The sequence below is a fragment of the Verticillium nonalfalfae genome (genome assembly GCF_003724135.2).
Source record: "Verticillium nonalfalfae strain VnAa140/NRRL 66861 chromosome Unknown scaffold_105, whole genome shotgun sequence".
NCBI lineage: Eukaryota > Fungi > Ascomycota > Sordariomycetes > Glomerellales > Plectosphaerellaceae > Verticillium > Verticillium nonalfalfae.
Genome location: NW_021167330.1, coordinates 1 through 15945, shown reverse-complemented (window position 1 = coordinate 15945; position 15945 = coordinate 1). Strand labels below are relative to the sequence as shown.

Sequence of the window (15945 nt, the reverse complement as noted above, 5' to 3'; positions counted from 1 at the left end):
ATAACGCCCGATGTCTTAATGATTCGGCTGTTTTCGCTCGACATCAGTCGACACATGGTTCGGGAGCGGCGTTTAGAGGCATAGATGATACGAAATGAACAGTGAATTCTCTCCAGGAAGAAAATGATACCTCCCACAGATTTCGTGAATCTTAGTACTTTTGTTTGGTGACACCTGGATGGCTCACGCGAGTCGTCGCGTTCCTGGATCGACCTATTAGCGCAGCTCGGCATCACTCAAGGGCGCCGATGCGACCCCCGACTCAAACCCCTCACTCGTGCTGTCATATGAGCTAAGGGCGGTCCTTCAGCAGGAACATCCTGCCGCAAACAGTCGTCACGTGAATTGACCAAGGGCAGGCAGGTTTGCTGGAAATCAAGTCAGCTTGCTATCTGAGCTATGACCCCGTGCCCTTGTCCTCCTGTCCGTTCTTCCCTTCTTCAGCAGCTTCATCACCGTCAAAGTCGTGCTTGCGCAAGTCTTCCACGCTGTAGAGAAGCTTTCGCACCTCGGCCTGGGATACTTCGGCCTCGGCAGCAGTCACCTCGTCGTCCTGCAGCTTGAAGGACTCGGCGGTGACTGAGCCGCCTGCCAGTGAGAGAGAGAGCGTCTCAACGGGCTCCGTGGACTCGCCGGGATCCAGGGCGACGATGACGCGGGCTGGCACGCCATCGTGCCCAGAGATGTGAGCGATGTGAAGCGGGTTGCCGTTTGTGGGGATGAGACTGTGGTACTTGAAGATGGACTCGGAGTCCGTCTGGAAGATGATGATCGCGGGAACTCTGCCATGCCTCGGTTAGCGTGTTGCGCTTGTGAATCAGAGGCAGAAGAGCTTTGGACGACGTACCCTTCACACGTGATGAAGATCAAAGACGAAGGAGTGTTCTCTCCGGCAAGGGTCACAGGAACAGAGGTCAGCTGTGAGACGGCCAGCTTGGTCGGCGCTTCACCTGCCACGGCCTGCGCGACGTACGGCAGCAGGTCGATCTTGGCCAGGAGCTCAGAGGCCTCCCAGTCCCAAGCACAGAGTTCATTGTCACCACCCCCTGAGATGAGCACGTCCGGGCGGGTTGGCGGTATCGTCAAGGCGCTGACAAAGTGCGTGTGGCCGAGACAGTATCCCTCAATGACGTGCGCCTGTGGCACGTACCTGGACAAGCGGATATGTTCGTCGCGGTCTGCGGTGACGATGTACCTTCGCTCGCCCTTCTGCGCCAGGATCATGGCCGTCAAGAGCGAGACGTGTCCGATGATGAGGCTATGCTCAAACTTGACCTTCTCGGCTTGGTGAGCCTCGTTCAGCGCGTGCGCCTTGGCTGCATGGCTCTGCTGCTGCTGCAGGGCTTCAAGGTTGCGACGGGAGTGGACGGTCAGGTTGGTGCCTTGGGGTTTCCATTCTTTCGAGGACTCTGGGACTGGGGTTGTGGATGCGGGTTGGGGCTCTTCAGTCGCAGCGGACGGCACACCGAGCAGAGGAAGCGTGTAAACGTCGCCAAACTTGTCAGCGCTGAGAATGAGCTTGTAGTCCGGGCTGATGAGCGCCGTGCAGGGGCGCTTGGGCATAGGCCTGTCGCGGGGTCAGTGCTGGATATCATGACTTGCGAGAAAGGGGGGCAAGCCAACCGTTGTGAGAACAGAGTGAGGACGCCACGGCCGTCATGTTCGAACGTCCATATTGTCTTGTCGTGTCCAGATACAGCAACAAGGTGACTGCCACTGCTGGTCACCAGCAGGTGAGAAATGAGTGGCTGCTCAACGGTCCTTCCGTAGGTGCCCCTGACATTGGGTCCTCCCTGGCGATCTTGCCTCTCCTTTTGCTTCTGCTTCCGATTCTTGAAGCCACTGCCTTTCTTCTGGTCCTCGGCCGACGGCTCGTCGACATCCATGGCCCCTTCGTCCTTGCCTGGTTGTGCATCCTGCACCTCCTGAAGCCTCTGCCTCTTGGCCGGCGGTCCATCCTGCACCTCAGCCTCAGCCGTATCCTTTAATGTTGACGTATCACCTGTGGCCTCGAGAGCTGATGCCGGATCATTGCCTTCTTGCGTGTCGGGACCAGACTTGGAGGCGTCTGCTCCAGCGCTTTTCTCAACATCAGGATGTTGCCATGTTGCGAGGTAAGTGTTGTCCTTGAGGTTGAACGAATGAATCTTGCCGCCGCGCGCAGCAAAAAGAACGTTGCCCGAGGGTTGGAGAAAACTGTAAGGGAGCTTCATCTTCTGGGCGCCGGGAGAAGTGACCACCAAAGAAATGCCAAAGATATCTGAGAGCGTCACTGAAGATCTCACTCAACTTTGATCGGGTGGGATGAACATGAGAGCCACCCCACTAAGAAAAAAGATACTTCGGGCTTGTACCTGTGGTGGGTCCACCCCCTGTCAACGCCAAGATTTCCACACGCTTTGCCCAAAGCTGACTAGTCCTCGCTTGCCCTAAGCGGGCTGACCACACTTCGACCATGTCGCAAATCCAGTTGGGCGAGAAAACTTCCAGAGCTTCTTTTGCTCCGTCAACTCTGTACTATCCATCATCGCCGGATACCCCCCCCAACTCACATCACATACCATTTGCCCTGAAACATCCTGCCTTCAAAACAAAAGAAGATATGGGGGGCAAATCTGCTAACAAGGCCGGCTACTTCGACAAGCTGAAGGGCTTGCTCGAGGAGTACAACTCCATCTTCATCGTCACCGTCGACAAGTACGTTCCAGCCACGTCTTTTTTCTTTCTTCCTGCGATGCTGTCTCGATTGCTTCCATCGAAACGCGTAGCTAACCACTCTCCAGTGTCTCCTCCCAGCAGATGCACCAGGTGCGTCACTCGCTCCGTGGCGATGCCGTTGTCCTCATGGGCAAGAACACCATGGTCCGTCGCGCCCTGAAGACCTTCATTGCCGACTCCCCCGAGTACGAGCGCCTTCTGCCCCACGTCAAGGGCAACGTTGGTTTCGTCTTCACCAACGGTGACCTCAAGGACATCCGTGACAAGGTCCTCGCCAACAAGGTCGCTGCCCCTGCTCGTGCCGGTGCCGTCGCCCCCTCCGACGTCTGGATTCCCGCCGGCAACACCGGTATGGAGCCCGGCAAGACCTCCTTCTTCCAGGCTCTTGGTGTCCCCACCAAGATTGCCCGTGGTACCATTGAAATCACCACGGACCTGAAGCTCGTCGAGGCCAACAGCAAGGTCGGTGCCTCCGAGGCCTCGCTTCTCAACCTGCTCAACATCTCTCCCTTCACCTACGGTCTCGGCATTGCCCAGGTCTACGACCAGGGACAGACCTTCCCCGCCGACGTCCTTGACATCGGTGAGGAGCAGCTCCTCAAGACCTTCGCCGGTGCCATCACCGCCATTGCCGCCATCTCCCTGGCCATCAACTTCCCCACCCTGCCCTCGGTCATCCACTCTCTTGTCAACTCCTACAAGAAGGTCCTCGCCGTCGCCATCGAGACCGAGATCTCTTGGCCCGAGATCGAGTCCCTCAAGGACCGCATCGCCAACCCCGACGCGTACGCCGCCGCTGCCCCCGCTGCCGGCTCCGGCGCCGCCGAGACCAAGGCCGAGGAGAAGGCCGAGGAGAAGGAGGAGGAGGAGTCCGACGAGGATGACGGTGGCTTCGGTGGTCTCTTGTATGCAACCCCCGTCCCAACGCGCACGACGATGTGATCATGCTAACCTGTCTCGCAGCGACTAAATGTGACGACATGATTGATGTTGGTGCGGCTATACCCGGGCGACGGTCAGGCTTACGACGTTATGTGGACCTCGGACACGACTTCATAGAGAGGCTGCGCGCTCAATTAAGCCTACCGCATTTGATGATGTGAGAAACGCGAAGCTCCACGAAGATTTTGGTGACTATGTATGTGCGTTTGCCAACGCGGTACATTTGTCTGTTAGCAAAAGGTCAGTTCGCTCTCTTTCATTGTTCTCTCGCAACACCACCGCTTCAACAGCGCCGCCTCCCGAAGATTATACACAGATACAGAGCTTTTTAACCCTGATCTACTTGATGACTCTTATCCCAACAACAACAACATTGTATGAGGGATGGCCTCTTTCTGCCTTTTATTATTCTGAATGCTTTTTATTGGTATCAACGAGGCTAACAATTATTCAAGATGCAGGCTAGAATATCCACTGAATGACCTCTTATCCTATGCTTTTCGTGCCAACGCCCTGCGCTCCGTCATGTCCTGTACCGCAGTATTCTGTTATTACAACTTCGTAGTTCTGTCGCCCGATACCTCACCCAAGACGTCACCCGCGACTTGGATCGCTGATGCGGGCAGCCCAGCAAGCCGTGCAACCTTGAGCGCATGGCTCTGCCGGTTCACCCCCTTCCGTAGCTTGTGCACGTAGACGAACCCCCCCGACTCATCCTCCTCGACGTCAGTGCAGTACGTCTCCACACGACCTGCGTCGCGCCCATCCCCCTCTCCCCTACCACAGAGGCCCTGCGCCGCCGCAAGGTCCGCCACGGCGTGAAAGTGCGTCGCGAACAGCGCGCGGCACCGGTTCACCGTGACGAGGTGATGCAGGCTCGCAAACGCCACGGCGGCTCCATCCTCGGGCGTCGTGCCGCGGCCAATCTCGTCCATGATGACGAGGGACCTCGGCGTCGCGGCGCGCAGAATGTGCGCCGTCTCGAGCATCTCGACCATGAAGGTGCTCTGGTCGCGGTAGAGGTTGTCGGCGGAGCCGACGCGGCTGAAGAGGGCGTCGACGAGGCCGAGCTCGGCGTGCGCGGCGGGCACGTAGCAGCCGGTCTGGGCGAGGACGGTGATGAGGGCGTTCTGGCGGAGAAAGGTGCTCTTGCCGGCCATGTTGGGCCCCGTGATGAGCCAGAGCGGTGCGTGGGCGGGCGCGGGGCCGAGGAGGCAATCGTTGCGGACGAAGGAGCGGCCGCGCTCGGTGAGGCCGCCCTCGACGGTGGGGTGGCGGCCCCCGAGGATCGTCGTCGTCGTGGAGTGATTGAGGCGGGGCCGGGTGAGGCCTTGGTCGCGTGCGAGCAGGGCGAGGGATGTGGCAATGTCCAGCTCGTCGAGGACCGCGGCGTTGCGGCGGAGCTTGACGAGATTGAGGATGACACGCTCGCGGAGGGCTTGGAAAACACGCTGCTCTTCGGAACGGATGGCAAGTCTCGCAGAGTCGAGGCGCTGGCCCAGCGTTGTCCACTCGGGGAGGTGGAATGACCGCGTCGAGCGGCTGGCGCTGATGGGCCTGGCCGTCGAGTCTTCGGCAAGGGCTCGGGCATCTTTTCCTTTGACGTGGCAGATGTGACCGAGTCCAGGCGTCCAGCGGAGGGTAAGGCTTGGGGCAGCGTGCTGCTCCCGGAGGCTCTCCAATAGAGTGTCCTTGGCTGCGTGGAGACTGGTGAGCTCGGCATGGAGACGCTCGAGCCGGGGGCTTGCCGACGGTTTCATGACCCAGGCTTCGTTATCGTCGGCATAGTACTCGCGAACCGATGTCGGGCGTGCTTTGCCAGGCTTTTTGGCCGTAGTTTTGGGTATGACGGCTGCTGCATCGTCTTGGGACCCTTCAGCGTGAACAATCTCCTGAGCAAGGGCCATCATATGACCAGCTTCGCCATCCTCGATCTCGTGCTGGTGAACGATGCCTTCTTCATCGATAGCCTCCTGAATGCGGCGCGCAAGCTCTGTGGGTTTCTTGAGGTCTAGACGGGCGATGACGGCGGCCAGACAGCTGGCAGTAGCGCCCGTCTTTGCTGCCTTGCTGAGCCTCGTCGCGATATCGTTGCATGCTTGCACAGTGCTTCCCAGGGCGAGCAGGTCATCTGGGTCACCCCGCCCGAGGGCAAATTTCTGGACCAAACGTTGAGAGTCATGACTGCGGCGAAGCAAGAGGATGACGGTATCACGAAGGTCCGCTTTCTCTATGAAACATGTGACGAGATCCAGCCTCGCCTCGATGACTTCTAATGAGGTGGACGGCGCGCTGAGCCACTCATTCAGTAGTCGAGCACCACTTTTCGTAACGGTGCGCCTGATGGCATGGAGGAGGCTACCGCGGAAATACCCATCCCGGATGGTCTGTTTGATCTCGAGGGCGCGCATTGTGTTCTTGTCAATGCTCATGACACTCATCGTCCCATGGCGCACCGGTGGCTGTAACTTCAGACTCAGTCCCTGAAGGCGCTCGCCGACGTAATGAAGCAAAAGGCTGCCCGCTGCGACTTCCTCGCTCGTGAAGGCAGCTCTCCTGTCTTCTGGCACCTCCGACTCGAGCATGGGCGCCCAGTCAGCGAGGCCTGTCGCCTCCCCTGGCGGATGATAGGTGATCAGATGCCGATCTTCGGCGAGGATGGAGACAACATCATGGTCTTTGGATGACTGGAGTGCTTGGTCGAGAACCACTTCTTTTGGTGATATGCGTGAAAGAACAGATGGAAGAGCCGACACATTGGCCGCTTCGGTGAAGAACTGGCCGGTGGACAAATCCAGCCACGCGAGTCCCAGACAAGTCGACGGCGGGCTAGCACCAAGGGCATCACGTCCAGCGGCAACGCTGCTCGTTTGAACAGTCGCAGTGCCAGAAGGCGAAGGCGCATGTATGGCAAGCACATAATTGTTGACATATGGGTCCATGAAGTTCTCGTCGATTAGCGTGCCGGGTGTAATGATGCGGGCCACGCGCCGGTCATGCATCAGGCCACCAGACTTGATCTTATCCGCTGCATTCTTCGGAAACTCCTCGGCCACGGCGACGTAGCGATTCAGGTCCTGGACGAGAATCTTGAGGAAGCGTTCCAGCTGGAAGAAGGGGAAGCCGGCCATGGACACGGGGCCGGCCGTCGTCTTCTTCTGGGCCACCTTGAGGTTGAGGAGGGGCCCGTACTCGTCAGCGTGCTCAAAGTAGAGCTCGTAGAAGCCGCCAACCCGCGTCAGCAGGACGCAGTTGTCAAACTTTTGCATGTTGCGCCGCGCTTGTAGCAAAACGGTGGGATAGGCCGGGCCATCGTCACTGTCAGGGGCTGCTTCAGCAGCAGCCTGCTGTTGTGCTGGCCCATGAGTGGAAACCAATGGTGGGGGCTCGAACGAGATGACGCCTTGCGGAAGGTCTTCGAGTCTCACGGTCGTCTTGGTCTTCTTTCCCCGTGTCGTCATCTGAAGGTGCCAACCAGACACGCGCCGGCCCATGGTATGTGCCGGTGCACAGCGGCCATGGCGGAGCGATGTGGAGAGCAGTCTCGGGCTGAAAAGGGGCACCAATGCATCACACTGGGTGAGGGTGGTGAGAGGTCGAGCCAACATGAAGAGACACCATGAATGGCATGAATTGGAAGGAAAGGTATATGGTCGATGGGGTGGTGTGTTCCACGCTGTTGGCGCGTGCTTCGGCTCGTCAGCGAAGAGATGGAAATGCAAGTTGATGCAAACTCATCTACTATTGATAGAGACGAACAGGGGCCTGTTGCATGTTGAGATCGTGAGCCAGATGAGTAATGTACTGTGCTCGAAGACTAGGACACTGTATTTATGGCCACTGAGCCCCCGGGTTTTGTGCACTCCACCATCTTCTGGCTGCTCTCTACTGCAGACCACACGGTGCACCAGGACAGTGCGTGGACAACCCTATCAGGCACCCAGCAACGGAGGAGCCCGGAACGGCCCTGTAGGTTCCGAGGCCCCTGCATCTTTCCTCATGATCGACTCAGGACCACGAGATGGGAACGAGCAGTCATGCGCCCATGACGAAAGGCCGTTGTTCCCAATGGCAGCAGAAAGCAAAAAGACCGTTTCGGAAACCAGATGATGCCGGCGGAAGATGCAAAGCTTGTCAGTGCGAGGGGACGCCCCCGGCAGGCAAGCTGATAAGCTGATGGCCCGACAAGTTCTCGTCCTGTTTCCGTGTACGACGTTGCTTCGCCGTCAGCTGTCAGCTGAAGATCATCATGATCTGTTCACGATCGATCGGCGAGCCAAGACGCGTCAAACATGATGGTTCGAATCCCAGAAGTGCGAGAGTGGTGCGCGGTTGGCGACATCGAGCAGACAGACCACCGAATGCTGCCAGCCTGCCAGCCGGGTGTTGGCTTGCCCTCTCTCTCTTTTTCTTTCTCTCTCCTCTCTACACCACAGAAAGAATCCCGAGAAAGAATCCTGCATCATGGACCCAACAAACAACGTTCGCCTGTTCATGCACCAGCTGCTGTGTTCCGACATCACCTGCATCTTCAAACTATAATACGTGTCGTACAAGGCTCTCCTCATGCCGTCAATACCATCCCAAATGCGAGACCATTGCCGTCGTTCCATCCGTTAGTGCAGCTGCCCACAAACCCAGGATCTCCCCTCGAGTGTGACCACTTTGACGATGGACCGCCGACAACAACGGACTGGACTGCCAGCTGGCCAGATCGCAGACAACAGGGGGCAACACGGTGGCAACTGGTATCAGCAGAGAATGCGGACGCCTTGGGCGAAAAGGGCGGGCTCTGCGGGCTTGAAGAGGTCAGAGTGAGCGAAGAGTGGCACGTAGTGGCCCTCGGCATCGGCCGATTCTGCGCTCGCGTCAGCCCATTCTGCAACGATTCCGTCGTCGCTCCGCACCCGAATCGCCAGACCCTCATCGACCCTTGGCCCCAGAGCCCCCAGGGAAACGTACGGGATGCTTACCCGCCTGTCACCACCATGTCACCCTTTCCATTTCAAATCGTCCGTTGGCTACGTGCTGCGTCTGTCGGCCGCTGCCCCTGGGCCCGCCGTCTCTCTCTCCCTTTCCCGTTTACAAAAGACATAGCTCGCGACATCTTCGTCTCCAGCTGCTGCTGCTGCTTCCCCTCCGCCCCGCAGCCCAACGTACCGCAACGCAACACTGCAACACACCACACGACTACAGTACTGCAGCCTACATCACTGCAGTAGAAACAGCAAAAAGCAACGCAACGGAACATAGTGCCCGAAGTCACAGAGTCCGTACGAACGCAAAGATTTCGTACCCGCCATCCTTGGCAGTTCTGAACATCGAGGTGTCAGTCCAAGAAGGCCACCCACCCACTGAATTACACACAACATGATGGCGGCTCGTAGACCCGTACAGAGCAACCCCCTGATTCCCGTCACCCCACCCCCTGAGCAGACTTCCTTTCAGCAACCACACATCACATTCTCAAACGCGCATCTCAAACGGAAGGCACAGCCGGAGATCCAGGCACTCCTCAACGGTGCCAAGACGGCTGCCCCGAGAACATGTTCCATCCCCACACCAGCGAGGACGGAGACGCCGCCTTCGACGATGGCATCCCAGCACGGCAGCACAAAGCCGACTGCCGGCGCCGCCACCGCGCACCTGCTGAACCCGGTCTCCGGCCAACCTATGGATCCTCGCTACATCGACATGGTCTCGCGCATCGCAGCATACTACCAGCAGAGGTGCCAGGCCATCTCGAACGCACAGCAGCAGCGGTGTCAAGCATGGGCCAATATGCACCGCCAAAAGTGTCAGGACACCATGCAGGCCGCGATGCTGGTTGTCGCGTGGTACGTCCGAGACCGCATCCAGCGACGGCGCCGCCGTCAGAAGCGCTCCTTCCGTGCCGGTCTCCGCGCCCGCGAATCACGGTCTCGTGTTACAAAGGGCGAGCATGTCCGGCGCTGGGTGACGCAGGTGCCGGAAAATGTCGTGGCACCCCAGGAACAGTCGCGGGACGATCTGGTCGATCAGGAGGAGGCTTCCTTCTCCATAGATCGCGAGTTGGCCTCCGATCAAGATGCGAAGCTCTTCGAGACGGCGGACCGGCTGATCAGGAGCCAGTATCGAAAGGTCGATGTGCCCATGCTCGGCCTCATGTCGTTTGACATGAGTGACAGCGACAGCGACAGCGACGGTGACGCCGACGACAGAGTGCGTCGTAGTGCGCCCTCGTTCGAAGAAATCGAAGAGGACGACGAGGAGCTGGACTACGACGACGATGACGAAGACGAGGAGCTGCTCGAGAACGATGATGTGATCGATGGCTCGGGCCAGGGGTCGGGATCGCAGGATGTGCAGCATGACACGACAGCCGCGACGGGAGGTGGCAGCGGCACCAACGGGAGGAGCAGCTCATCTTCTTGATAGAACGGTACACACAGGATGATGTCCTTAACACTGAGGAGAAAGGGCAACGGAGCATCAACGGCGCATGGGTTTGGTTTTGAGGATGACTGGTCATGATTGATTACGGTGTTAATGGAAGTGAATGAACATACCCCTTTTCCTGTTTGATACTCCGTTGCCCGGCTTGACTTGTGGTCTTCGCCATTCTTCGGCATCTTCTATGGCGGGCCAATCGTGATCGAATTACTCTTTCCCAGGCGACCATCTTGGCCTGCCCTGGACTAGCTACCAAAGTCAGAGCTTCGTGACGATACATGCCTTGTCGATGCTGCCACGGAAGGTGCAGCTCAACCCCAAGGTACCTATGTATGGCATGGCTAGGCGAGAGGCGTCAGTGAGCCGGAGCAGCAGTACACATCGGTGAAGAGAGAGAGAGAGCGATTCGCATGCAGGAGATCAGATGCCGGGAGCAGCCGGACGTGGCGCCTGCCTTCCACAGCACATCGAGCTGTACTTACACGCAAAATGGCACCATCCCATCAATCATCCGCTTGCTCTAGCTTGCATATGTTCGTTCCTTGCTGGATCCACACCTTTTGTTGTCTGTCGCTGGATGCGCTTAACTTCGCAATTTTCTTGTGAACTGCCTCAGGTGAAGAGTCGGCTTTGAGCAAGCAATCAGTGAGTGAACTTTATGATCAATAAACTCGATAGTACCAAACGATCGAGCCCCCTGGGCATCACGTCGGTCGTCGAGCTCGGCGAAGAAGATGCGTCCTATGTACGAGGACTTGTGAAGCAGCTGCAGCGGAGCTTCAGCCGAATGGCAGGCTCAAGTATGCCTCTGGCTTTCTCCTGCCTTGGTGCGGTATCATTGACATGTCTTCTTCAGCTACTGGTCGATGCTGACGGCTCAGCATTTCTTTCTCCCTCATAAGCATCTCTCAACCTTTGAAATACCCCCAAAGAGCCCTCTTTGATTTCCTCTCCTCGCCCATCCAACCCGTTACCATCGCACCACTGTTCTTTGGAATCATCCCCCATCCGGTGGGCGTCTTTATCGGCCAAGACCATCATTTCCTTACATCCTGTGCTTCAAAGTCAAACACCCTCTTTCAGGGATCCAGTGGTGGAGGCCAGGCCTTTTTGAACAAGAGCCAACTCTGCTGGGCTGATCATCGTTCGCCCAACCTACTACATTTAGATCCCCGCCTGGTCACCGCTTCTTCCACGGCCGGCGACAAGGCTGGGATTCTTGTCAGGTTTCCATTCAACACCAAACAAGACAGGCGCATGCTGGCGCATTCCGGCGCATTCCGGCGCATTCTTGGAGATATCGTCAAAAGCAGTTCATCATGAGGTATGTTGTTCGCCTTTGCCCATCTGCCATGCCAACACACTCGGCGGAGCATCACGAAGCTGCCGCTGTCTCCGAGGATGCGAGCGTCTCCACACCAACCACGTCTCCCCCGCACTCTGAGCCCCCCTAGCCCCACCGCCCCTCTACAATCCTCCCTTCTCCGCCCAAGAGCCGTACCTGTACCTTGTCGTTTAGCGCTCTGGCGACGGGGTGAGGGGTAGTGATACTGCTCTGATCAGCACAGGTGACGCAGGGGCGTGGACGAGGCCCCTCAGGAGCTCAGGAGCTCTGAAGCGGTGGTGGAGTGGGCCGTTGCCGTTTAGAGCTTCGAGTCTGATCGGGTGGCTTTGTCTTCGTCGGCTCACTTGACTTGACCCTGAACCTATCTATCTCCGCAACCCTTCGTTCTCCATCCATCTCCGATCGCTTCCTGCCAGACTACTTATCGGGAGTTTCCGAACTGACGCTTGTCTTCTGTTTTACAGCGCCAAAGTCCCCGACGAGACCACAGGTCTGGCCTCGCAAAGCACAACCCCGTCCAACGATAACAACACTACCTCTGCCGCCTCGTTGCCAACCATTGGCAGCCTATCCGTCGCTGCTCTTCATCGTCATCGAAACATCAATAATCGCTCCGCACCCCCCGAATCTGATCACATCACTATGGGTGGCGGACGTCAGGTCAAGAGCAAGAGCTCTTACCCCACCCTCGCCCAGCGCCCCGTCGGCCAGCACATATCCAAGATCTACAAGGACAGAATTAAGGTCTTCTACTCCACCGGTCAGTATGAGAAGCAGAACCTCTTGTCACTCATGAACGAGGCCGTCGCCTCTGGTGAGCCCAGCGTCAAGCTCTCGACATGGGCCGCCCCCGACCTCGAGCGCACCCCTTGGCGGGACGCTGTCAAGAACAAGTTCACCAAGACCAAAGTCGGCGAGTCGTTCGGGCCTTCGTGGTCGACACACTGGTTCAAGGTCCAGCTCACCGTGCCCGAGGACATGCTGGACAAGGAGCGGCTTGAGCTGCACTGGGATGGGTCCAACGAGGGCGCCGTGTACGACAAGGATGGCAACATCCAGCAAGGCCTGACGGGTGATGGCGAGCGTATCGAGTGGATCATTCCCGATGCCTTCCGCGACGGCAAGGAACATATAATCTACGTCGAGATGGCCTGCAATGGCATGTTTGGCAACCCCCGCGGCGACACCATTCAGCCTCCCAACCCTGACAAGCAGTTTGTCTTGAAGAAAGCCGAGATTGTCGCCGTCAACCTCGACGCTCGTATGCTGCACATTGACATCTGGATCATTGGCGATGCAGCCCGCGAGTTTCCCGAAGAGAGCTGGGAACAGCACAGGGCACTCAACGTTGCCAATGCCATCATAGACACCTTTGACAAGGGCCCGAAGAACAGGGACACGCTCAAAAAGTGCCGTGCGATTGCGCGCCAGTACCTCGGCGACAAGGTCGACTCGCACGAGGTCTACAGCTCCGACAAGGACATCCAGGTCTACGGCATCGGTCACTGCCACATTGACAGCTGCTGGCTCTGGCCCTGGGACGAGACCAAGCGCAAGGTCGCCCGCTCCTGGTCCAACCAGTGCACGCTCATGGACCAGTATCCCGAGCTGAACTTTGCCTGCTCCCAGGCTCAGCAGTACAAGTGGCTCAAGACCCTCTACCCCTACGCCTGGGACCGTGTCAAGAGCAAGGTCAAATCCGGCCAGTTCCAGCCCATCGGCGGCAGCTGGGTCGAGCACGATACCAACATGCCCAGCGGAGAATCTCTCGTTCGCCAGTTCCTCTACGGCCAACGCTTCTTCGAGAACAACTTTGGGGAGCGCTGCCAGACGTTCTGGCTCCCCGACACCTTTGGCTACTCGGCACAGCTTCCCCAACTCTGCCGGCTCGCCGGCATGGAGCGCTTCCTGACCCAGAAACTGAGCTGGAACAACATCAACAAGTTCCCGCACACAACCTTCAACTGGGTCGCCCTGGATGGGAGCCAAGTCATCTGCCACATGCCTCCGGCCGAGACATACACCGCCGAGGCGCACTTGGGCGACGTGAAGCGCAGTGTCTCGCAGCACAAGTCCATGGACCAGGACCACACCTCGCTGCTCGTCTTTGGCAAGGGAGACGGCGGTGGTGGCCCGACCTGGACCCAACTCGAGAAGCTTCGTCGCTGCCGCGGCATGGCTGACCAGGTTGGCATGCTGCCTAGGGTGCACATGGGCAACAGCGTCGAGGACTTCTTCGACAAGCTGCAGAAGAAGGCCACCTCGTTCGTCACATGGTACGGAGAACTGTACTTTGAACTCCACCGCGGTACCTATACCACACAGGCCAACAACAAGGCGAAGAACCGCAAGTCTGAAGTCATCATGCGCAATATTGAGTGGCTCGCCACCATAGCATCCCTGAAGGACAGCTCATACAAGTATCCCAAGGCTGCCATTGATGAGATGTGGGAGGCCATTCTGCTCTGTCAGTTCCACGACTGTCTTCCCGGCAGCTCAATTGAGATGTGCTACGATGACTCCGACAAGGTATGTTCTCTCCGTCCACCACGGGTTGTTTCTTGTTCTCACAGCAAGCCTCAGATGTACGCGCGTGTCTTTGAACTCAACGAGCAGTTGCTCAAGGATGTGCACAAGGTCCTGGGCGTTTCCGATGCCAAGGCGCCCCTCGCACAGTCGGTCGCCATCAACACGCTGCCCTGGCACCGCAAGGAGCTCGTTGAGATATCAGAGACAGAGGTTGGCGTCGCCTGTGGCGATGGCCAGATGCTCGCACTTCGTGCCTTCAAGAGCGGTGAGGAACCGGCAGTCACGATTGAGCAGGTTGACAAGGATGTTTTTGTTCTGCAAAATGACCACCTCCGCATCCAAGTCGAGCATGGCTGTATCGTCTCCATCTACGACCGTGTCGCCAAGCGCGAGGTCGTCGAGAAGGGCGGCAAGGCCAACCAGTATGTCATTTTCGATGACAAGCCTCTGTACTGGCAGGCTTGGGATGTCGAGGTTTTCCACCTCGACACGCGCCAGGAGCTGCCCTGCGGTGAGACGAGCATCACAGAACAAAAGGCCCATCGTGTCGGTCTCACGACGACGACGAAAATCAGTGAGAACAGCTCCCTCAAGTCGACCATCTTCCTTTCTGCCGCACTCAAGGGTGTGCCGTCGGCGATTGAGTTCCAGGCCGAGGTCGACTGGCATGAGACTATGAAGTTCCTCAAGGTCGAGTTCCCCGTGAACGTTCGCAACACGGAGGCATCCTACGAAACAGCGTACGGTATCGTGAAGCGCCCGACGCACTACAACACCAGCTGGGACATGGCCAAATTTGAAGTCTGCTGCCATCGTTTTGCCGACCTCTCGGAGTACGGCTATGGCGTTTCTGTAATCAACGACAGCAAATACGGCTTCGCCACCTGCGGTAGCACCATGCGCCTGTCCCTCCTTCGCTCGGCCAAGGCCCCCGATGAGCATGCCGATATGGGCAAGCACACCATTCGCTGGGCGCTGCTGCCGCACGAGGGCGAGCTTGGGCCCACGACCATCCGGGCCGCCCACGCCTTCAACAACAGACTGGCTGTGGTGTCCGCTCCCGCCGTCACAGCTGCGATGACGTCGAGCCCCATCAAGCTGTCGGGCGATGCAAGCCTCGTGCTCGACACGGTCAAGCGTGGCGAGGACGATGAGGACCTGGCCCACGGCGACCAGGATGTCGGCGGCCACCTACAGAAGCGCAAGGGCCAGAGCGTCGTGCTGCGCGTCTACGACTCGATGGGCGGACGCGGCCGCGGTACCATCAAATCGAGCTGGGACATCAAGCGTGCCTTCAAGTGCAACCTGCTGGAGGACGACTTGGAGGAGCTCGAGGTGCGCGACAACTCGGAGATTGACATTGAGCTGCGGTCGTTTGAGGTGGCTTCGTTCCGTCTCCAGTTCTAGGAGGATGACATGTGTGGCTGCGATGAGCCTGATACTGCTGGAGGTGTGAGTTATATCGGGTGAGTGGGTACGCCGGGATGGACACCTATGAACTACGGTCACGAAAACATTGCCTCGCTACCTTGGTTCCCTCGTACTCTGCCCGAGCTGCCCGTTGGTTTGGAGGACTATCACGATGCGAACGCAAAGCAAAGCCTAATGTATGAGTATGAGGGGAAACGGAACCCAGAATGAACCTGAAGAGATTCCTTTGTTTAGATTTTCGCAAAAGTGCTTCATATCTCGTGACGTGACGACGAACATGGGATTTTCTTCTTGATCGTCAGCAACCGGGGTACTTCTACGCTGCTCGGTCGGAGTGTGCGTTCATCAGCCTATACCTAGATGGTAAGGGCCAGCGATGACACGATGGTGTTACAGTGGGGGTTTCCGGAGTGTGTGTGCCTAACTGGGGAGGTCATCCATCCCCAACACTACAGACAAAAAGGCTACAGACGGCAATGTGAAGAGAGACGGGGAGAGAGAGAGAGAGAGAGAGAGAGAGAGAGAGAGAGAGAGAGAGAGAGAGAGAG

At 57.9% G+C, this 15945-nt stretch overlaps 5 protein-coding genes across 5 annotated transcripts; 3 read left to right on the top strand and 2 right to left on the bottom strand.

The window, feature by feature from the left end:
• Positions 1–397: 397 nt before the first annotated feature.
• Positions 398–2213, bottom strand: WDR4 (WD repeat-containing protein 4; the record flags this gene model as incomplete). The annotated part of the gene is made up of 3 exons (XM_028634726.1): positions 398–782; positions 848–1567; positions 1624–2213. 3 exons carry the CDS (start codon positions 2211–2213, stop codon positions 398–400), a joined length of 1695 nt encoding a protein of 564 aa, XP_028492575.1.
• Positions 2214–2602: 389 nt separating this feature from the next.
• RPP0 (ribosomal protein P0 (A0) (L10E)) lies at positions 2603–3688 on the top strand (the record flags this gene model as incomplete). The annotated part of the gene is made up of 3 exons (XM_028634725.1): positions 2603–2697; positions 2784–3623; positions 3682–3688. The coding sequence occupies 3 exons, from the start codon at positions 2603–2605 to the stop codon at positions 3686–3688; spliced, it is 942 nt and encodes a 313-aa protein (XP_028492574.1).
• Positions 3689–4211: 523 nt separating this feature from the next.
• Positions 4212–7121, bottom strand: D7B24_000468 (uncharacterized protein; the record flags this gene model as incomplete). Its single annotated transcript, XM_028634724.1, has 1 exon — positions 4212–7121. One exon carries the CDS (start codon positions 7119–7121, stop codon positions 4212–4214), a length of 2910 nt encoding a protein of 969 aa, XP_028492573.1.
• A 1909-nt stretch (positions 7122–9030) lies between these two features.
• Positions 9031–10074, top strand: D7B24_000467 (uncharacterized protein; the record flags this gene model as incomplete). Its single annotated transcript, XM_028634723.1, has 1 exon — positions 9031–10074. One exon carries the CDS (start codon positions 9031–9033, stop codon positions 10072–10074), a length of 1044 nt encoding a protein of 347 aa, XP_028492572.1.
• Positions 10075–11411: 1337 nt separating this feature from the next.
• MAN2C1 (Alpha-mannosidase 2C1) lies at positions 11412–15373 on the top strand (the record flags this gene model as incomplete). The annotated part of the gene is made up of 3 exons (XM_028634722.1): positions 11412–11416; positions 11902–13966; positions 14021–15373. The coding sequence occupies 3 exons, from the start codon at positions 11412–11414 to the stop codon at positions 15371–15373; spliced, it is 3423 nt and encodes a 1140-aa protein (XP_028492571.1).
• Positions 15374–15945: the final 572 nt, after the last annotated feature.